The sequence below is a fragment of the Ambystoma mexicanum genome, chromosome 6p (assembly GCF_040938575.1).
Source record: "Ambystoma mexicanum isolate Mex_15411 chromosome 6p, UKY_AmexF1_1, whole genome shotgun sequence".
NCBI lineage: Eukaryota > Metazoa > Chordata > Amphibia > Caudata > Ambystomatidae > Ambystoma > Ambystoma mexicanum.
Window position 1 is genome coordinate 824,303,593 of NC_090935.1, and position 23,342 is coordinate 824,326,934.

Here is a 23,342-nt window from a genome sequence, read left to right on the forward strand (position 1 = left end):
ACTTTTCACAAATTTAAAATTACAAATAGAAAACAACCACTTAACAATCGGAAGGCCCCTCTCATCTTTCCAAGCTAGCACAATCCTGCACTTTAACACAAATGCTAGATGCACAAACTTGAGTATATGTTTCAGGACCTTGGAACCGTCTCTAGGGTACATTCCCAAAAGGCAGACCTTGGGTTGACAGTGTATAGCTCTTGCAATTTTTTGTATACACCTGCTCAGAATATCTAGACTTTTGGCAAATCTCAAAATACATGTACCATCCCTGCATGTCCTTTCGTATATCTATAACACTTAGAGGATTGATTCTAGAATATTTTTGCCAGTTGCGCCGGGATCAAGTAAACCCTGTGTAGCATGTTATATTGAGACAGTTCAAATCTCACATTTCGTGATACCTGTTTCGGGTATAGTAGTAACCTCATCCTGGTCTCGTCATCTATTGAAACGCCCAAAACCTTTTCCCAGTTGGCTCTGATCGGAAGCTCACCCTTGCTCTGTAGAGCAATAATCCTATATAAATGTGATTTAGTTCCTGCTTCGTTTGTTATATCATACATCCTACACAATAAGTCATCAATCTCAGATTCAGAAGACAGTGACAGACATTGTTTCCTAGCAATATTTGATAGCTGCATATGTCAGGAATTGTCATAGCACCAAATCGTATCAAACTTGTAACTCACCAAAAGGTAGCAAGGTTCTAATCTCAAACATCTCCCCGCATCATTATCCCTTTCTCTTCCCAATGCTGTAATCTGGGCCTCAAGCTGAGACCCATTCCATACACGTGGTATGTCAGCGCTAAGTTGGGCGAGTAGGTTTGTTTAAGGCCAGCTTCTTCAGCACCTGTTTTCATATGCCCTTCCCAAGTCCAGCAAAGGAAAAGCTTGCAGGTGTTCAGTCCGTCTTTCATACATTGAACACAGGGAAATGAGAAACAATCTAACACTAGTTTCAAGAAAATGATTTGAAACCAGATACCTTCTGCTGTCAACCAGTCAATGATCAAATGTATTTTGATGTTACAAATTGTTCAGTTTATTAGTTGGTAGATCGATACGCGGAAGGAGTCTGGTTATTACGCTGCACAGGGAACCATACCAAAGGACACATGACAAGGATAATTCTATCAAAAAGGCACCTAAGGATGGATATGTTATATGCCCTGATTTGATAAAGGCCAAGTAGGCCGAAACACGTGTCATCAGAAGGGGGCAATTGAATACATTGTGAATACTTAATAATTTGGGAAACAATACTGTTGAAAGAACGTGTTTGTGGAAATAAAAAACACAGTCAGACGTATGACTGTGTGGAATAAGTATTTTCACACAATACCAAACGTGGCGCAAGTCTCCAGAAGAGTCTCTTTTTTCGCATGTTTGTTCAGTTTATATGTTGGCTTCTAATATCAAAGGAAATGGCATGCTTTAGGCAGAGGATCTAGAATAAAGTGTAAAAAATATGTATTTATAGAAGGCTCATGTTTTAGCTGTCTGCTTTTATATCACTAACAAACATAATTAATGTTAATTTATCATTACTTTGTCTCAAAATCAGCTGTTTAGTTAAGGGCATTTTATTCATGAGTGCTCCTTCCATGTTTTATATCCTGGCATTTTACAGCTCACACCAACTGGAAGCATCTCGTTGATCAAATCTATGCAGATAATTAAAAATCCAGTAAAAACTTGTGACAAGGTGTACTCTTTGATACAAAGTCTAACTTCTCAAATCAGACATCGAATGGAGGATCCAAAATCATCAGGTACTGTGGTGTAATATTTTTGTGGTTCTATCTCTTAAAGTAAACTTATAGCCCATACATATTTAACCAATTTAGCAGTATTTCAGTGCTGCTGTGCTATGCCCTTTGGTTGTCAACTTTTAAAATGGATGATTGTGGTTGGTTGTGAATGCAGTTTTATCAATGCAATTTGACTGCTACAACTGCCCATAAACCCTTACACACCATTTCAGTATAAAAACCATACATTCTTTGTGGCACGTCAAAGTAAGAGGTGGAAGTTCATAAAAATGACACACTGTACCTTAAAACAGTAATAGCACGATGAGCAGGTTTATGAATTTCAAGTCTTTTCTGAATGCAGCTTGTTCCAGGAGTTATAGCGAACATTTCAGTTTTGTTGACAAAAGCTGTCAAAAGGAAGTTATTACCTATGAGTGTACCTGTTTGCTAAAGGTGTTCTGTAGGTCTGCTTTAGTAGACATCTTGCTGCAGTATTTGGCAATTTCAACTATATCCAGACTAGTAAAAAGTACATTCTCAACAACTAAAATTATGAGCTTTTTTGCCAAATTCAGTCAGTAGAGAGATAACATGTTGCTAAAATTAAAGTTACACAGGTCCACTTTTCTGATTTTCATTTTCACCTGTCTGCCATTGGTGACAATGTATCATACAGCAGTATTTCACTTGTATAGTTTTTTTAAAATGTATTTTTATTTTAACCAAACAGAACAACAAACAATACAACTTTTCAGGACATATAAATCAATATCAAACCATCACTTTATACAATGTTATTCTTTGTCCTTCTCCTTCCCACCCCATAAACCTGAGCCGGCTCATCCATCACTGTGCTTGTAGACTCATCTGAGTCTTCTGTTTCATTATTGACCTGGTGGGGGTCTGCCATAGATGTCACTAATTGTCGCCAGGCTATCAGGGGCCCCGTTTCTTCCTCTCCCCCCCTGATAACGGCTTCAAACCATACTGCGGTTTCCGCTGCCGCCTATCTCAGGAGGTCCGCCCACCATATCTCCACCCTAGGTCTAAGGGCCGCCTTCCAGCCCATTGCTATCCTGCGCTTGGCCAGGATATAAGCCAAGTCCTTCATCTTGCTTATGTGCTTTAGATTACGTGGCGTGGGAAAGATCCCGAGCATGCATGCACAAGCCGACCCCACATCCAGCACCACTTCCCCACCGGCCATTTTAGTTTTTATTTCATCCCAAAATCTGTGCACCTCAGGGCAAGCCCAGAACATATGCAAAAGCCCTGCTTCTACCTCCCCACATCTGGGGCATTTCTGTATAGTAGATCCTCCGAACCTGGCTATTTTCCCGGGAGTCAGATGAGCCCTGTGAGTGACATACAACTGGATCTGCTGGAGTCTCGCATTCCGGGACACCTTTTTATGGTACCTCTGAGCTCTCTCCCATTGCCCCTCTCTCATGGGTCCTCCTACTTCATCCTCCCAGTCCAGTCTTAGTTGGAGCAGCTCCTTCCCCGCCTTCGCTCTCAAGAGCTCATATATCCTGGATATTTCGTGCCCGCCCTCTGAGACGTCATACACCATTTCCAGGGCGGCATCAGGGTTCTCCGCCAGCCTCGTCTCAGGCCATCTCTCCCTCACCCTCTTCGTGAGCCTGGTGTAGGTTATATATTGGCCTCTATGCACCCCTGTCTCTTCCTGCAACCTCTGAAATTCCAATGCCTCCCCTTCTTGCCATATATCCTCGAGGGTGGCCAAGCCTACCCGTTCCCAGTATCTACGAACCGCCTGAAGCAATCGAGAGTCGTTCCCGCATAGCGCCACTAGCGGGGTCTGCTGAGAGAGCGGATCTGGGTCGCCCACCGTTCTCCACGTTCTGCGCCAGATCTCCCAGCCCAGTTTCAGTAGCCTCCCTCTTCCCACCATTTTACTCTTTTGTAGCCACACCATCTCTCTGAAAAAGTATGGAGCAGAGTCGCCCTGCAAAAGCCTAGCTTCCGCCGAGTCCTCTGCCGACAACCACCTAGCCACAAACAACAGCTGCCCCGCCAGATAATAAAGTTCAAAGTTTGGCAGGTTTATACCCCCCTTGTCACACGAGTTCTGTAGTTTCCACAAGGCCACCCTATTCCTGGAGTTTACCCCATATGAAGCTCCTTCACATGCCATGAAGTCTCACGAAAAGGCTTCTGGGAATCACATACGGGACATTCACAAAAAAATGCAAGAGTCTGGGCAAAACCACCATTTTGAGCAGGTCCGCTCTCCCCATCATAGATAGGGGTAATCTGGACCAGAACACCATACTGTTCTTAACTCCCTCAATTGCTTTCTCTGTATTATGTTTGTGCTCTGTCTCGGTCCTATGATAGATGTTTACTCCCAGATACCTAAATGTCATAGTCTGCCAGGGTATTGGCAGGATAGGCAGCCTCTCCAATGGGACACTCTTGTACCTTCCTAGAGGAAACAAACTAGACTTCCGGGGTTTACCGATATGCCCGAGAGGGTGCCATAGCGGTCCATCACCTCCAGCACATATTCCAGGTTCTCTTCCGGGTAGCGCAAATAAAGGAGCATGTCATCTGCATACAGCGACACCAGGTGTGTACCACTTATTGTACGTATCCCCACCTCTCTGTATTGTTGTCGTAGGCCTATTGCTAACGGCTCTAATACCAGGATTTATAACATGGGTGACCAGGGACATCCCTGTCTGGTCCCCCTGCTAAGTTGCCATTTATCTGAGATTGAGGATCCTGTTTTTACTCTCGCTATCGGGGTGCTATACAACATCTGAACCCACCTGATATATCCAGATCCCATTCCGTATCCTTTCAGGGTCGCTTTCCGCCATGGCCACCGCACAGAGTCAAAGGCTTTAACCGCGTCTAGCGACACGATAGCCAACTCGCCCTTATCTTCCTTGGTGTAATCAATAATATGGTGCAGCCTCCTATGGTTGTCTGTAATATTCCTACCAGGGACATAGCCCGTATGGTCTGGGTGTATCAGCTTACCGATCACCCTCTTCTGTCTGTTGGCTAGTACCGCCGTAAGTATTTTACTGTCCTGATTGAGCATCGACAAGGGTCTGTAGGACCCACACTCCACTGCCGGCTTGCCTGGCTTCAAGAGTGGGACGATCACTGCCTCGCGGAGGGACGATGGCAGTTCCCCCCGCTAATAGGCTTCATTAAACACGGCAAGCAACGGCTGGAGTAGCTCCTGTTTATATGTCTTGTAAAACTCGCTAGGCAACCCGTCTGACCCGGGTGCTTTACATGTGGGCAGCTGTTGGTTTACCACCTCCAGTTCATCTGAGGTCACGGGGCCTCCAGCTCCACATGTTCTAGGTCATCCAGGGTGGGCAGCCCTATATCCTCTATTGTATCCAGTATGTCTTGACTCCTATCCTCCCCCGTGTCCTCGTATAAATGTCTAGAATACTTGAGGAACTCTTCGTTTACCCCCTCCTGGGTATTGCGGATTCGGCCTTCCCCATCCTTAATCTCTCTAATCACCGAGCGGGGGGTCTCACTCTTGTACAGCCAGGCCAGCAGTCTACCCGGCTTATCCCCCCCCTGCATGTAGCCTCTCCGTGTATTTCTTATAATTTAATTTACATAATCTATCCCAGAGTCCACTGCAGGTTAACTGTAAGTCCTTTATCTTGACACTGTTCTCACGGGTGATCTCCTCATTTTGTGTAAGACCCTCCAGCTCTCTTTCTGTTTCCTGAAGTTCCCGTTCAATGCCTCCCTGGAGCCCTTTAGATTTCGCTATAGCTACCCCACGCACCACCACCTTAAACGCCTCCCATACTGTTTCCACAGAGCGTACACTACCTCTGTTTATTTCAAAATATTCCTCAATGGCCTCCCTCAAATCTTCTCGAAACCCTGCATCTTGTAATGCTTCAGTTCTAAGTCTCCATGTCGGGATCCGCGCTCTGGGGGGGGTTGATGTCGCCACTCTACAACCAAAGGCGAGTGGTCAAATAATACCCGGGCCTTATATTCCGCTTCCACCATTTCTTCCATTATCTCGGCAGCAGCAAACACATAATCCAGCCTCGTGTGTAAGTCATGTGGTGCTGCGTAGTGCGAATATTGCCTGTCCATTGGATGCAGCCTTCTCCACACATCTTCTAGGCCTAGGTCTTTCAGCATTGTCCCCAGCGCTTTAGCCGCTGGCACCTGTTTCTCTGATGTGTCATCTGACCTATCTATTCTAGGATTCAGAATACAATTAAAGTCTCCCCCCCACACCGTCGCACCACCCACCAGGGGGCTAATCTTGCCATAGAGGGACCTAAAATAAGCCGCCGTATCATGGTTAGGGGCGTAAAGATTTATGATGTGCACTTCTCTGTTCTCCAGAAGCCCCGACACCACCACCATTCTGCCCTCTGGGTCTATTGTAGAGCTGAGCACCTGAAACAGCACGTGCGGCGCCACCCATGTGATCACCCCTCTTGCATATGCCGAATACGTGGCCCCCATGACATTAGCCTTCCATTTTCTCCTGACCACCTGCAGCTTCTCCTTTGTGAGGTGAGTCTCCTGTAGCAAGGCTATGTCAATATGCATCCTTTTAAGGTACAACATCACTTTATTGCGTTTTAGGTAATTATTGAGGCCCCGCACGTTCCAGGTCACCACTCTAAGACTACCCAATGCCATCTGCTCGGTATGCTCCCAATCCACCCCTCCCTTTGGTGCTTCCCTTGACAACCCGTTTTCCGACTCTTACTCTTCCCAACCTCAACAGTTCCCTCCCCCTCTGTTCCCCAACTCCACCCTACTGCACACAACCCAACCCCTCCCCCCGCCCTACCCTACCCTACCCTACCCCAACAAATGCCCAGCTCCATCAACAGTGACCTAACTAAGTGTGCTACTAGTGGGTTCAAGGGATGCCGCCCAGGTGCTCCCCTTCATCTATTTTAGGATCATTACGTTAAGCGGATCTCGCCAGCTTATGCTGCAACGCACTCCCCACAAGCTTAATTTAATTCTATATTCAAGTTCCAATGTCCCAGCCATGTCACCAAAGATGACACAGCTGCATGCTGTCACCAAAGATGACAGCCTATCTGCACAGTTCGGGGCTCTCGCCAAGTGTCCAGGTGAAGTTGCTGGACATAACCTTCGATTGGTGAGCACCTTTTCGGTCTGAGGGCTGACGAATCCCTGGAAAAGTTTAAGGACTCTAAGCAAGTTTCCAAGTCGCTGGGCCTGGCTGTGCAAAAGCTGCCTAAACATTCTTTCAGTTTATCCTCAACGCGAAGAGATAATACATGGTACGCCCCTTTGGGGAGGACGGCACAGCTCCCGCAGGCCTGTCACGGGCAGAGATGATGGACTTGACAAGTTGGACTTCTCTCTAAACATCCAGAAGTCACATATCACACCAACACAGAAACTCCAGTTCATCGGCGCAGTGCCTGGTGTGAAGAATCCTACGGATCCCTCACTGAAACCCTGCCTAAAGTCTCCTTCCAGGTGGCCAAGGAAAGGCAGATGCTTCCTGATCGTGACCTTGGTGGTGGTGTACTGCGGGAGTATCACCTGGGAGGAGACGAGGCCCAGGATGTTTAGGAGATCTCGTGGGGTGAGACATGGTATATGTCCTTTGAAAGGGAACATCCTTCTAAATTGCCAAAACAGGTAATGGCTTACTGTTATTATGATGTCCCTGAATCGCATATAAAATCTTTGACTCTGAGCAGTGTGAGAAACCTGAGGGTGTTCTCACATCCACTCCCCTTGGATCCTCTTTACAGGTGGCCAGGGAAGGGCCATCACTTTTGGGTCCTGCCCCTGGGGGTGGACAAGCAAGGGGGGGACCATCTCATGATCTCTGCTTCCAAAAGATCAGGACTTGCCCGACTCCCTTGGAAGCAGACCCATAACCCCGGTTCCGAGTGCCAGCCAGTCCCAATTGGGACCTTTTGGACCCTGTCCTGGCGCCAGTGGCACCAGGCTCATAAAGATGCCCAGTCCCAGCGCTGGAAGCGAAGGGCTCATAATGCTTGGGTGGACATACCTGCAGCAGACCATGCTGCTTACTTACCTGCCAGTTGAACCCCTGATCCTCTTCTGTTTGGGACTACTTTTCCTGTTGGGTGGGGCAGGAGCCACTCCCTAGGTTCAGAACACTGGAACTCTTCTGGAAAGCAGGAACTCTTTTCTTAGGCGTGGCTGTGGAAGGAGACACTTAAGCACTACAGGAGGCTATTTAAACCACACCCGATGGATGAATCTTGCTTTGCGTTATTCTGCATTCTCTGCAGCAGAACGCTCATCGTGTCTTCTGCTTCTGATCCTGGGCCTAAGGGAACAAAGGCTTACCATCCTGGAATCCAGTCTTCAGCAGCACCTGTAAAGAAAAAGAGAGAACAGGTTAGCACTACGGTCTTCAGTGGCAGCACATCTCTTACCTGGTCCATCAGCTGTCACCAACGCCTTGCGCTGCATTCCGGCATCTGAAAGACAAAGGCTTACCTACTCTTCGCATGTTCCGGAGGTCTTCGCACTGCATTCCGGCATCTGAAAGACAAAAGCTTACCAGCTCTTCGCACGCTCCGGAGGCCTTCGGCGCTGCATCCCGCATCTGAAAGACAAAAGAAGGTGCGTTTAAAGACATTGGGCAACTTTATTACTCACGTGCCATTACTCCTTCCCACGCCGAATCCAGTGGGTATTCCAGCACCCTTCAGCTTCTCTAAAGCTCCGAACTTGTACCTGCAAGATAAAAGGGACAGTTAGTGCGCATCGTGAAGCAGGCTACAAGCGCTTACTTACGTGCTTCCAGGCGCTTCTATTCCTTACGCGGGTTCGATCCTCAACTCTCATCAGCCCGCCATCCGCCATCGCCGGAACCCTGCAAAACAAGAGATATCATTACAAAAGACTTTTAAGACATTTGAAGTGCCCAGAACTTACCGTTCGTGCAGTTAACGACGGACAGCAGTCCTCTGAGGACAAGAGGCCTGCACCCTTATCCAGTGAAGAAACTGGTTACGGCACCCTGCCCCGAGGCAGATGGAGAGCTCGGCGTTCACTTACCTAAGGTGAGGGTGTTAACCTTTGGGGTTCTACAGGAGAAGAGAAAGGGAAGAGGAGAGAGGCACCCAATAACCCCAGTTCATTAATCCCATATTTTCTATCTGCAGACATCTTACTCTTCGAGTCAGACATACAGTGCACAGAGGTCCAGCCCAAAGAGCCAACCGTGTGTTACACATCACCTTTGAAGATATGGCATTCACCCAGTCAAGACCGGCGCCTCTGCGGGAATCAGGTGAGCGTTACAGACCACCAGGATGAGGGTTTTTGGGGATTAGAGGTGGGATGCCCTTAGGTAAGATGCGGTATTCCACACTGTCCTGTCAGGAAGGAACCCCTATACCGGAGGTGGTTATGGGATAATATTCTCCTTGTTCTCTTGGCCCTGAGGCGGACAGGAGATATTATCACACCAGACAAGTTAGGAAAAAGAGAAGGATTGGGGATGAAGTACTTTGGGACAAAACATGGTATTCCCCTTGTCCTTATAATAGCCATAATAACCCTTTGCCATCCTTTAGGGGTCATTGTAAAGGAGTTTCCCTCTTGTGGTACATGACAGTACTGATATGTGGAAGAAACAACTGAGAGGAATGAACACTCCACACTTTATCCACTCTGGTACTGAGACGAGGAAGAAGCCACTGAGAGTAATGAACACCACTTACTCTCACCACTTTGGTACTGGGACAAAGAAGATAACGAAAGAGGCACACCAGTATATTGAACTTCTATGTCCCACCAATAGGTTCAGGCAAAGTCAGGCAATTAAAATCAAGTATGCCTACCTGCAACCTATAAAAGTCTCAGGAAAGTATAAAAGGAGTAGTCACTGGAAGGAAGGTGAGCGAGTTGGGAGAGCAGCTGAGACGCCAGAGTTACCCAGGACCAGTCGGTGGAGAACGAGACACTGAGAATCTGCAAAGTGAGGGCGTGAGAAGAAACGCGGCGATGCAGCCATGTCTCCAGTGAGCAGAAGTCCAGAGAAGGGAGCCGGAAGGCATGCTGATCCCTTTTGAAGTGGTTTGGAGAAATGCTTGTTCCCTTGGGCTGAGAAGGGAGCCCAGGAGTGTCTGAGGGCCGATGGCAAGGCCCTAACCCAGCAAGGAAAAGACGGTTCACTCATTTCCAGCGGGAACCCAAGAACACAACCAGTGAGTTTCAACAAATCAGAACCTGGCATGTGCAAGGCGCAAGTGAATAAAATGTAACTGACTAATTGCGTGTGAACAAATGCACGCCCTTAATCTTTGAACATCATTAAGCGAACGAACAATGATGAAAATAGAAGGCTAAGTGATGGTAAGTAACCGAGTGGTCGCGTATCAAGAGATACGTTCCCGAAAGCCTCTGTAGAAAGAAAGAATGCCTATTTTTAAGCAGGGGAGTCAAGCGAAAGAAAAAGTATGAGCAAAATCCACAAGAAATATTGAACTGAATGAAAATAAGCAAACTGCTAATCTTGAATATTGAACTGAATGAAACAGCAAGAAGCTGCCTTTAAGGAAACATTTGTTTATTGAATATTGAACCACCCAAAGAAAGCCCCCTATATGTTGAATAATAAATGACTGGAAGATAATTCAAGGTTCCTGGTTGTGTGACCTGTAATGGGTAGACCGTGCGGTCTAACAACTATGCCAAGACCAGAGAACCCCCTATACACCAACAAGAGGAGACATGCTATTGTGTTGAGATGAACACTGCTATTGATGCCTACGCGACTTGGGGAAGGGAACCCTGAGCTGTGAAGAATTGCTGAAAGTCATCTAAAGACCAAGCTTCAAGATACTTTTGTGCCATCTTTTTGATATTGAACTTGAGGAAGGGAAACCTGAGACTCACTACCCTGGAATTGTATTGAACTTGGGGAATGGCATCCTGACATTTATAAAGGTGTGGAACTTTACTACTTTAAGTTGAAGAGAAGGTAATTTGAACTTTGTGATAGACTTGTTGACATTTGGATATAGGAAGCTGACTATTAAGATGTAAATCCAATTTGGAAATAGCTCAGAACTTTACTTTGGGAACACTGTTTAGTTTATGGTTGACATCCATCCACATTGTTCTGTTTTAGTTGTGAGGGCAAGCATAGGTTTTGCACACAGACAGACGTTTCAGTTGATCTCACTGACACAGATTATCCTTAGTTTCTTTAGTTTGGTCAATGCCCTATGCACCTTAGCATAGGGCAAGTTAGGCCTTACACCATCCTGACATTCTCTTTGATAAAAGCCTTTTGTTACACATTGAATCAGTTGCCTGTGTCTCCTTCCATGATGCCAACCTCACATCACAAGTACAATAAAATCTAAAAAAGGCTTACCCCAGAAAGACCTTTCAATTTATCTCTGGATAAACACCCTTCTTACTCCCAATGGTATAATGGAAAGGAATTTAAAAGTATTGCCTTAAATATACGGTCTTCCTCTCATAATGATTTGATCTTAAATGACTTTAAGGGAACTAATTCTAACCTTCAAAATCAGGAGTTATCTAAGAAAACTAACTTTGTTGTTGGGGACAGCGAGTCCCATGATCCCACAAGTACTGGGATGAGGAAGAGGGCTGAAGAGGCATGCAGTAGCAGTAGTCAGGCAATTGAGCCTAACAGCCCACGCCTGAAGGAACCTGGGAGGCATAAAATGCCCCCTCAGGTGCAGGAAATAAGGAGTTGGAACTGTGAGTGGATTGCGAGCTGTAGCAGTGGAGGCAGAAAGAAGGCACAAAGCTGTCAAACCAAGCAGAAGTGGGAGAACCAGGGGGACGCCAGAACATGTATACAGCAGATTTCAACTTCTGGGTTCTGAGAGGGTCATGTTCCCCCAAACACTTGGAGTGCAGAGTCAAGCCATGGGTCTCAGGAGCAAGAGGGGTTCCTTAAATGTGTGGCTGGACCGGAGAGACCTTCAGCCAGGAAAGGTGTGGGTCCCCTTGAAGCCAGAAGTAGTAGAAGTTGCGGCAGAAACCGTGCGACCTGCAGAACAAGGATTACAGAAGCCAGTGAGTGAAACCTGGTGTTCTAATTCCTTGTGCGAGCACTGCTGGAAACAGTATCCAGTTTCCTATTGACTCGCGTATAGTTAGAAGTGACCTGAAGTTGTTAGTTGAAGCTTTAACAAACCAACAATTGAAAAGTAGCACTTGCGTGTATTAGATGAAATCTTTTTACTCGCGTGAGGAGTAAACGCTGCTAAAATGCATTGTTAAACCTTTAAAAACTATAAACCTTATCAAGAAGTGCGTGTGTGTCGCTTATTAAGAAGGGTGAACGTTGCGCAGGCCATTGCTAAATACTGAACGTTGATAAAACCATTGTTGAAGTCTTAAATCTTTGAAAACTGCATAATGATGTTGTCATGTATGCCTAATTGTGATTCCCAAAGGAAGACTGAACTCTTTTCTTTACTTTCACGTGGGCATACATTTTCTATAATTGAAGAGGAAAGAAAGCATTGCTACCATCGAAGAGAAGAGCAAGCATTACCCAAGCCAAGAGTCTCCCCATGTTAAAATGGAAAACAACCTTTCTTGGAGTTCAAAAGCAATCTAACGATCTCTGTAAACCCAATGACAGTTCAATTGGCCTAAAATATAATTGTGCAGGCATAACCTAAAACCAAGAGAGTGGCACCAAGTCTTTTGTGTAATTGTTGGGACTAATAGTTGGCAGAAAGGTGAAGGCAAGGTTGGGGAAGGGAAACTGGCTGCTTGTAAAGCTTATTACGAAGTTGACACAACCACGAATTGTCAAAGACTGTGAAAGGAAGAGAGAAGTGGGTCACAAAGGCAAACCTATGAAGTGACTAAAACAAGGAAGTAACTAGTGCGCACATTTCTTAAATCATATCCAAATGTAGCAGAAACTATAGATGAGGTTCCCCTTGGTACCTCAAATAGTAAAATGCAATAGTAATTGAGGTGTACAGTTGTACTGCGCAAACAGACTTGAGATTCATACTAGTCAATACTTTCTAAATAAAATTCCAATCTCATCGCAAGGCCAACAAATATATAATATATGGACAAGAAACTATCCAGTGTGTTAGGTGATTTATTCCAAGTACAGCCGACACGTGTTTCGACCAGCAGGTCGTTCTCAAGACCAAGATGTACTGAAGATTGATCCCTAATTGTTCTTGTAAGAAAAACCTCAAGTCAAGGGCGAAGTAGATTGATGAAGTACATGTGGACTGTTGCCTCTTAAGTAAAAATAGCCTATTTGATGCATGGCTCAATTGCCTTGTGAAGACTGTAATGCAAAATCTCCTGAAAACCTTTCTTTTCAAAGTGCACTTTAGACAATTTCTTATATTCATCTTTGTATTGTGTTTATATAGCGCTTTAATCCAAAGCGCTTTACATTATAACAACAGAATACATAGCACATTATAACAGTAGAAGCAATTTACATCATGAATCACACCAATAAAACAGTAAGTAGAGCAATTAATCTGTGAGGGAAGAGGGAAGGGTTGAGGAAGGGAAGGAGGAGGGAAACAGAAGGGGTATAAGGGTGAAAATAAAGGATGGGAAGAAAGAGGTTCATAGGAAAGATGCGAGGGGAGGAGAGAGAATGAGAGGTGGGGAAGGTTTCATGATGGATAATGGAGAAGGAGACATTTCAGGGATGCGCGGAAGGAGGAAAAGGTAGGTATAGATCGCATTAAGAGAGGTAAGGAGTTCCAGTGCAGGGGGGCTAGGAGCTGAAAGGAGCGGAAAAGAGAGAAGGCACATGGGGAAGGAGGAACGGTGAGACGGTAGTGGTCAGCGGAACGAAGGGAGCAGGAAGGAGTGTAGAAAGAGAGGAGAGAAGAGAGATAAGGGGGAGCAAGATCATGGAGAGATTTAAAGACTAGACAGAGGAAATGAACTTTAAGTTGGGAGTGAAAGGGAAGCCAGCCAAGGAAGGAAAGTTTAGAAGAAATGAAGTCATGAGGGGCAAGGAGACAGAGGGTACGGACGGCTGAGTGGTAAATGGATTTGAGGGGGCAAGATGAGAAGCAGGTAGTCCAAAGAGTAAAGAGGAGCAATAGAAGAGGCAAGAGAAGATAAGGGAGGAGATTAAAAGTTTAGTAGCATGTAAGGTGAGAGAGGAGCAGACTTTGTGAATATTGAAAAGGTGGTAGCGACGGGTGCGAGAGGTAAAAGAAATATGGTGGGAAAAGGAGAGGGAGGAGTCGAAGTGAATGCCTAGATTGCGAGCGTGGGCAGAGATAGGAACATTTGAGGGGGGAAAGTGAATGAAAGGTGGAGGAGAGGGAGGGGCAGAGTGTTGGAGGGAAAGAATAAGACTTCAGTCTTATCAGTATTGAGAGAAGGAAAGCGGGATGACTTCCATTTTTGAATGGCAGTAAGGCAGGAAGAGAGTTGAAGGTGGAGGTCAGAGGAGAAGGACGAGAAGGAAAGGAAGAGTTGGGTGTCATCAGTATAGAAATGGGGAGTAATACCGAATGAAGAGATAACATAGGCAAGGAGAGAGGTGTAAAGAGAGAATAGGAAAGAGCCGAGAACCGAACCCTGGGGTTCGCTGTATTCCAGAGGGAGGGTAGAGGAGGAACGACCGCCCCAGGAGACAGCGAATGAGCCGAAGGAGAGGTAAGAGGCGAGCCAGTTAAGAACAGAGCCCTTGAAACCAAAGGAAGAAAGAGTGTTGAGAAGTAGGGGGTGACCAACACTGTCGAAAGCAGTAGAAAGGTCTAGGAGGATAAGAACAGATCTTTGGCTGACCTTTCGGCTGACCTTGTATGACTGGCTGCCTTCCTTATGGCTGGTTTCTGTTTTGTTATGGGTCACTTGTGTAGCGCTTTGAGGCCCATGGACTTATGCGCTTTATAAATAAATTAAATTAAAGAGGGTTGGGGCGCTTACTGCAGCGATCTGTAGGTGAGTGGCCTTTTGTCACTGATGGAAAGCCAGTGGCACAGAAACAGGCTGCAGTTGCAGCAATCAGATTAGCCTTGGTGGCTTTTGTGCCCTCCCTCCAGGGCAAGCGTGTCCTTATTACAGACAATACAGTGGCCATGATTTACCTCAACAAACAAGGGGGTGTTTGGTCTTTGCAAGGAGGCGCTGCTACTATGGTTCTGGTTACTGGAGAACCAGATCTCTGTTTCTGCTGTCCACCTAGCAGGAGCAGAGAACAGGCTGGTGGGCACTCTGAGCAGGCAAAACACAGTCTCACACAAGTGGGAAGTGTGCCAGGAAGTTCTGTAGGAGATCTTTGCTCAGTTGGGCCCCAACAGTATATCTGTTTTCCACGAGCTGTTGCTGACGAGTCTGTAATTGTTGTTCATGGATGTACCTAATTTTAGTGGACTTACATCTTAAAGCTCAGGTCTTGGATTCCCAGGTTGCCCCAACCCCTTGGTCGGACCATGACATGGTGAAGGTGGTAGTGGGGATGAGACACACTCCACCACACACGGGGACTTGGAGGTGTAATGATTTCCTGTTAAAAGATAAGGAAGTTACACAAAAGCTATTAAACGCAATTAAAGAGTATTTCACTTTTAATGATACCGGGGAAGTGAGGCTCCAATCCTTGGGTGAAGGGTTTATAGCCACAATAATGGGGGTCCTGATGAGAATAGGTTCTCAGAAGAAGAGAGGGTGAGACAGGAAGCTACACTTTGTCAAAAAAATAGAACAATTACAACCGGGGTAATCAAATGTCCTCTGCGGTGTCGAGCGAACTCTTGTCAATACAAAGCACAATTAAATATGATCTTGGTCCAAGATACAGAGAAAAGGCACATGTTTTTGAGACAAAAGTACTATGAAAAAGGAGATAAGGGAGATAGAATACTCGCATGGAGATTGAGGGAGGAAAAGAAGAGGAGGATGATGGGATGTATTGAATCGGAAGAGGGGATCGATCACCAGGCATGACCAGCGGGGCATAGCTGAGGGATTTACAAAGTACTACTATAAACTGTATGCCTCGGAGTGGGAGGGTCAAGAGGAACAAATAGATAAATCTCTGGTGGGGCTTCGCCTCCCAAGCCTAAGGTATAATACGGCAGAGGACCTGGACACCCCTATCATAGTGGAGGAGGTCTTATTAGCTATCAAATGTACGAAGGGGGCTACGGCACCTGGGGAAGACAGCTTTACAATAGAGTTTTATAAACTCTTTAGATCACTTCTTGTCCCCTACCTAGTTACACTTTTCAATGCCGGTCTGGAGGTTGAGGCCCATCCCAACACAATGTTGAAGGCAAAAATAAAAGCGATTCACAAGGAGGAAAGGGACCCCTCGAAGTGGTGTTCTTACAGACCCATCACCCTCCTAAATAATGATGTCAAAATTCTTGCTAAGGTCTTGGGGGGGGGGGGGTACACTTCAGACGATACTACCAACATTGGTTCACAGTGATCAAGTGGACTTTATCCGGGGGAGGCAGGGCTCGAACAACGTACAGAAAACCATGGACCTTATACACAGCGTCCAAAAAGGGGACCAACTAGCCTGCTTGATTTCTCTTGATTCAGAGAAAGCCTTTGACATGGTACAGTGGCCCTTTATGATGAAGGTATTTGAGAGGATGTGGTTCGGAACAGTCCTTCGAAAATGGGTTAGCACGTTGTAGGGGCCCCAGGGTGTGGGTTCACATAAATGGAGGGCTTACTCTTACGTCCCATCCCCTTTCCTTCATGGTGCATGGGCATCCATCCCAAGGGACGGTAGACGGAATCTTTTTCACCAGAAAAAACCTTCTTCCCCTTTAAATTTAGAGTCGTGCAGAGGTGCGGCCCTGGGAGCATGCGCTACCCTGACTTTGCCCACCGGCGCCACGCCTCAGTCCCCTTTTCCGCGTCGACAGGAACGTGCCGATTTCACCAGCGCTCCTGGGTTTGGCTTCAGCCATGTAATATCACGCGCTCTTCCCCGAATTCTTCTTCTATCTTTGTCTTCTCTCATTGTCACACCCTTGAAGTATCACACAACTCCTTCCTAGCCACGGAAGCCAAATGCAGTTGATCCCTCTCACCTTGGTTGGCACAGGGGGGTCCTGATCTTGATATACACAGGCACTCCATGGCAGCCAACGGTGGGAAGAGGGTTAGGAAGAGGTTGTGGATAGGTAGGAGGTTTTAGGGTCTCCGGAAAGAAGATTGGGAAAGTTTCATGAGGATAGGTACAGGGAACATGGGAAAAAAGACGTAGCATGTACATGTACCTGAACCAACCTGTCTCTCCAAACTAAACAATAGACCCTTCCTGATTAGAATCTCATCTGACCCCTGTACACTTAATAGCACTTGAAGTTAGCAACAAACATAAGCACAATGAACATTATTGAAGGCCATGAATAATGTATAGCAACAACACAAAAAGAAGATGAAACACAATGGAACACACAATTCCTGCCAGCCTGGCATACTCCTGGTAATGCTTTCATAATCTCCTGCTGTGTCTGTCGGCAAGCAAGCGTTCCCACTCTGACATAATGGTTTCATGTAGACAAAGAATGAATACAAAAAGCCAGCAGCCACAAACAACACTGTCAGTCCCTATATTGCCCTCCCACGTCTTGCATGTATCACAGTTTGTAGAGTGTTCCTGATCTGCATGCCACGGCATGCACCGCGTAGGTTCATAAGCCCCTGAACCAGAGCCTACATGTGCTCCTCTCTGTGAAAAGTGAGAGAGCATAGTATCAAACAAACAAACGGTGGGTCTGCACCCAAACAAGATTCATGCCCACTTGACATTTGTAGGAACATAACATAGACCACTTAACGGACGCTTGGGGGGGCTTGCCATCACCTCCCCAGGCAATGTAGATTCAGCGTTGGAGGCCGCGCTGCCACATGTGCACTGCTGCCTTTGAGAGCAGATGCTCCGTGAGCGTCCTCACTGCCCGATCCGGCCCGGTCCTCTGGTACCCAGCGTAAGCCGCTCCACTCCCTCTTGAGGGATAGAGTGCTGCTGATTCATGGCTGGGCCCGGGTTCCTAAAGAATCACCAACATGCCATCCAGCGTTCCTCCTCCGACCTGTGCCTGCATACAGCAATCACAACATGCTGCTTGGGCCGGGGAGAGGCTTAAATAATCACGTAATGACACACCTGCACCAACTGCCACAGGCTTCATGGAAAGTGTAGTCTTGTGCTCATTTCTCTTATAGCAGCTCTCTTTTGCTACTTTCTTATGGGCACAGCCCTTCTTTTTCTCACATTACCTCCTCCTCTAAGGCCCTTCTTTGGACCCAGATTACCAGGATGAGATTGATGAAACAGTCTTACCTGCCGGTCCGCATGTACTGCCTCAGCGGGTTCCCAAGAATTGTCCTCTGGACCACATCCCACCCAGGGTATCAGAAACATAGTTTCGATCCACGCCACGTGGAGTCCAAAATGCGTTGTACTTCAAACTCTTGCTGACCGTCCTTCATCAGGGGGGCCAACCCAGCAGGTAGGTAAAGGATTTAAAAGACCTTTAGCACTACCATGCAGAAAGGGCGGCCTGGTGGAACAATGTACCTTTAAAATGAAGAAGTGGCTCCTTTGGTGGCGGTTGTTCCTGGTAGTTCCTGCAGTTCGGGGAATCCAGCAGAGGAAGAGAAGCTTTCGTTGTGGAGGAAGGTTCGAGTTACTGCACTACCTAGGGATGAAACCAGCTGCGATGCTGCCCGGCGAATAAAAGGTACGCTCCTTTAAAACGCGGTCCGGTTGGATGGGTCCCTGGCTATCCGGTCTCCAAGTACAGGGTACTGGCGATTCGACGAAGGGAGGTCCGGGAGGCGATTGGCAAACTGGTTGGCCACACCAGCTCAAGGGAAGAAGGCTCTTGCAGATGAAGATCTTCTCGTCATGTGGAGAAAAGTGGTGAGACGCTGCAGCAGGGCTTCACCGGTGGTTCAGTCGTTGCAGATGTCTTTGGCTTCTCTCCTCTTCGGCTTCTTAGTTCCAGTGGCGACGTCTTGCTCTTCCAGTCCGCAAGACCCTGCTTTTATGCAAAAAGATCCCCATTCGTACAGCCTAGCTGTCACTCACACAGTGGAGTGGTCATCTTGGCGGGAGACCCTCCAGCCTATCAGGATAGAGTGCGACATGGGTTGCTGAGGCAACCCTGTCCAGGGGTCCTACTCCCCCTCCCACACAATGGACCCACCCCAGACTCAGTGGCGCCGAAAGGAGGGCTTCTCGGCAGAAGCCCGCCAAAAGGACGAACAAAGAATCCCCGACTTGGGTTAGGAGTTTAGAGGAAGACACGAGAAAGAAGTTATATTAAAGTTCTGGCAATAAAAACCTGCCGGAGTAAAGTAAATATTAAAATACACCGGCGGTATGTTAGAAGCTGTCAGTAAAAGTGGTAGCCTCGAACAATGGGAAAATCCCATAAGGAAATATTTGAGGTTGAATATTTTCGTTAGTAACCACTGCCACCAGCTAGAAACTTTGGAGAGAGGGACTGTACGGTACCCTCCCGAAGAGGAACATAAGGGAAAACTATTAACCCTTGCCAGTACCTCCATAGTAAGATGGGTTGTACTGGTTTAGTTCACAAAAATGGACTAGTAAAGTCAATGGGGACTTTACATGCCCTGGTAGACAGTAGTCAGTCCCAGGGTATGGAGTCTATGTTTTGGGGTCGTTACGACACCCCTGTGTCACTGCACGGAGGGTGCTGTGTAACACATGTGAATAAAGATGGTTCCTGTGGAGGGGAGAGAAACTCCATAGGCATTAAACACAAAAATAGCCTAGAACACACATAGCAAAAAATGCCTAAGAGTGGGAAAAAGAGTCTCACTCTTAGAGGGTGAAAAAACAAACCCTTCAAATCCAGCAAAGTTGGTGGGGGACTCTATAGGTAAAGGGAAATTAGCCATAACATGAGAATTCTCCCTAACACCATGCAATCTCAATTGCATTATGTGCTGCAAGAATAAATTTGCCAGAGAACTCGAGCTTGGAATTCCGTCACATGGTATAAAGTGAGCCTGTTTAGTCAGATAGTCCACTATCACCCAAATTGTGTCACATTTCTCTTCCCAGGACAATTCAGTGACAAAATCCATACACCCATATTCCCAAGAATAACGGGGCGTATCTAATAGCTGCAACAATCCTGCCTTTTTCAAATGGTCTGTCTTGGAACGTACAGAAATCTCACACCTTGCCACGTAATCCTGTACCTGAATGGCCCATCCCTCACACCAAAAGTATCTTTGCACCATTTCTTGGGTCTTCCTGATACCCACATGTCTGATACCCACATGTCCTGCCATGGAAGAGTTATGGCACCAAAACAACGCCTTCTTCCTCAGTGTCTCCTCAGGACCAACTTCCCTTCTTGATAAGGCAACCCCTCGCGAATGACTCTGTCCTTTCCCTTTTTCACCCATTCTGACCATCCTTCCTGGCAGATCTCTCCAAGCACCACCTGTGTAACTGCCCCACAATCCTTTCTACTGGAATGACACTATGTTCCACTTGACATTGCCCTCCCACATTTTCTGCCTGCATAGTGCATCAGCCTTGACATTGCTTCTACCCGGCCTATATGTGACCACAAAATTAAACTCTTCAAAGAATTGGGCCCATCTAAATTGCCGGGAACTCAAATTTCTCGCAGAGCTCAGATACTGTGAATTCTTATGATCAGTGATAACCAGTACTGGGAGAGGTGCTCCCATTAAATAGTGGCACCATTCCAAAAAGGCCTCTCTGATTGCCAATAATTCCTTATCCATGATAGCATCATTTTGTTCACATATTGTCAACTTAGGAGAAAAGTGAGCTACAGGCTGTAGAATGCCTTCTCCATCAGCCTGAGACAGGATGGCCCCTATAGCCAAATTGGAGACATCAGTCTCTACCTGAAACTGCTTCTCCAAATTGAGATAACATAGTATAGCGGCCTTGGTAAACGCTGGCTTTGATCTTTTGAATGCCGCCTCTGACTCCTGATCCCAGTGAAACTTGGTAGCCGTTTTCAACACTCTAGTAATGGAAGTAATTATTGTAGAAAAATTGTTTATAAATCTCCTGTATAAATTAACAAACCCCAAAATCGATTGCATGTCTTTCACACATTGGGGAGTCGGCCATTTGGTGTCTGCCTGTACCTTCTTGTCACCCATAACCACTCCTGCCGGTGTCAAAATGAAACCCAAAAATTCCACTCTTGTGACATGAAACTCATAATTTTGCAAATAAATGGTACTCATGTAGTCTTCCGAGCACTGCCTTAACATGGTGCTCATGCTGTTCCAAGGACTCAGAAAACATCAAAATATAATCTATGTACACCAGTCCAAATATTTCCGCAATACCTCCTGCATAAAATGCTGAAAGGCTGCTGGGGCGTTGCACAAACCAAACGGCATTACCAAACATTCAAATAAACCAAACTTTGTACGGAAAGCCGTTTTCCGTTCATCCCCCTCATTCACCCTGATGAGATGGTACGCTCGCCTTAAATCCAACTTGGTATACATTTTTGCCATCTTGACCCGATCTAATAGGACAGAAATTAATGGTAACAGGAACCGATTCTTAATGATTACCCGATTCAATGCTGTGTAGTCGATGCACGTCCTTAAGGTACCCTCCTTCTTCTGTATGAAAAACAAGGGAGGTGAGACCGGAGATGTAGAAGGCCTTATAAATCCGCAGGCCAACATCTCATCTCGATATTCCCACAAATGCTGCGTTTCTTTTTCAGACAGGGCATACACCCAACTACGTGGTGTAACTTAGCCTGCTCTTCCAATTCAATCACAAAGTCGTATGGCCTATGGGTGGTAACTGTGAAGCACTACCCTTGTCAAAAGCCTTAGCAAATTCATGATATTTTGCTGGCAGGGTAGTAGCCACCATCCCTACCTGAATCGACTGAGGTACTCCTTCCACCAAATATGTAGTAGGTCCACCCATGCCTGTCAAATTCAATGCACATAAATCATCTTCAAATGTCAAAGTCCTTCCTTGCCACTCTATGTAGGGAATGGGCGTTACCAACCATGGCATTCCCAAAAACACCCCAAACTGGGGCGCCACAATCAGATCGAACGTGATAAATTCCTCATGACCCTCACCACACCACATTCTTAGCTCTTGAGTCTGCTTGGTAATCGGACCAGAAATCAAACAAGAACCATCCACTGCCTGCACCAACTCACTCTCCTTCTTGATTCTGGTGGGAATTCCTAACTTGGTAGCCATGCAATATCTATGAAATTCCCTGCGTCCCCTGAATCCACAATTGCCGATACCATTTCTCTGCTGTTGGCAAAAATCAAGGTCACCAAGAGGTAGATATGAGGAGCCTTCACCTGCATGGTATTGGCCACTATAGACGAGAACTTTGTCTCCTGCTGGCTCAATATAGTTGTTCCCCCCACTTACCGAGCCCCTTCTTTTCCCGGGTCCACCTTTTTCCTCTCCCCCAGACGTGCAGGCGTATTTGGGCAATTCCTGATATAATGCCCCGCCTTCACATAATACAAGCACAAACGATGTTGTTGCCCGTTCCCCCTTAAGTGGCATTACTTGAGCAATTAACGCACTAACCTGCATCTTCAATGTATTAGTCTCCTGCCGAGACTGAATCAAATCAGCCTGTATATCTTGTACTGCCTTAACCCCTTAACTGCCATGGTTATTTCCCCTCAGCGCTAAGGCCTTTTTTGGTGATTTCGGTATGTTGCCATTCAATGCCTTGTAACTTTTTTACATGAGATATCTTGGTCAAATTTGGCCCCTTTCTTTCCCACATATAGGCGGTCGTAACGCCACCCAGGAATCCTAATTTTCTGTAGGGGGTGAGAGAAAATAACCAAAAAGGGAGAACATTTTAGGTTTTTTCAAAAAATGCTAGGAAGAAATGGTTTGCTGTGCAGAATCCCCCATTTTCCTGGCTTTCAAGAACAGGTTGAGTTGAAACGGAAAAAGCTTATTTTGATAGGGTTATCAACCGTTTTGTGAGAGATAGGCGATTTTGGCCTTTTTTTCCAATGGGACATGTGTGGACGAAATGGAGGAAAAGGGTAGGAAAGCTGAATGGGAGGACAGACAGAAAGGAATACATTTCTGAAAAGTAGACAAAATTCAAAGTTTAGGAAGGGGTGATTTGCGCATGTCAGGCAACAACTATGTAGGGTAAAATTCCATCGTTTGGGTAAAAATCAGGAAAATGACAGAAGAAAATGTATGTGGTGGACATGGTTGGCCCGATACGGCAATGGCTTCTGTGAATTCTGAGAAAAACAAAGCCCTGCTACATTCCCCGACTCTTCCAGTTAGGGAATCACACGTTTTTTGTAATGTTTCACAAGAGAAGCAGTACCACAAGCAAATAACTGTGCCATGGTACACAGGAGTTTTATGCTTATGGCCTAAACAGACGTACTTAGCATGTGTAAATAAGGAAAACAAATGTGGTGAGGAAGGGTAAGCATACATTTTTTGAAAGAGCACAGACAGACCTTTTGAAGGGTAGGTGACTTGTGCAGGTTACAAAAGTGTATAGTGCCTAAAGCAGTGACTAAATATAGGTCACAT

General features: G+C 46.1%; 1 protein-coding gene across 1 annotated transcript in view; it reads left to right on the forward strand.

Annotated features, from left to right (window-relative positions):
• The window catches only part of PPIP5K2 (diphosphoinositol pentakisphosphate kinase 2), a 2,362,281-nt gene that overhangs the window by 1,320,916 nt on the left and 1,018,023 nt on the right, over positions 1–23,342 (forward strand). The window contains exon 19 of the mRNA XM_069625464.1: positions 1,636–1,777. Within this exon, the coding sequence (XP_069481565.1) occupies positions 1,636–1,777 (142 nt within the window). The remainder of the gene's footprint in view (positions 1–1,635; positions 1,778–23,342) is intronic.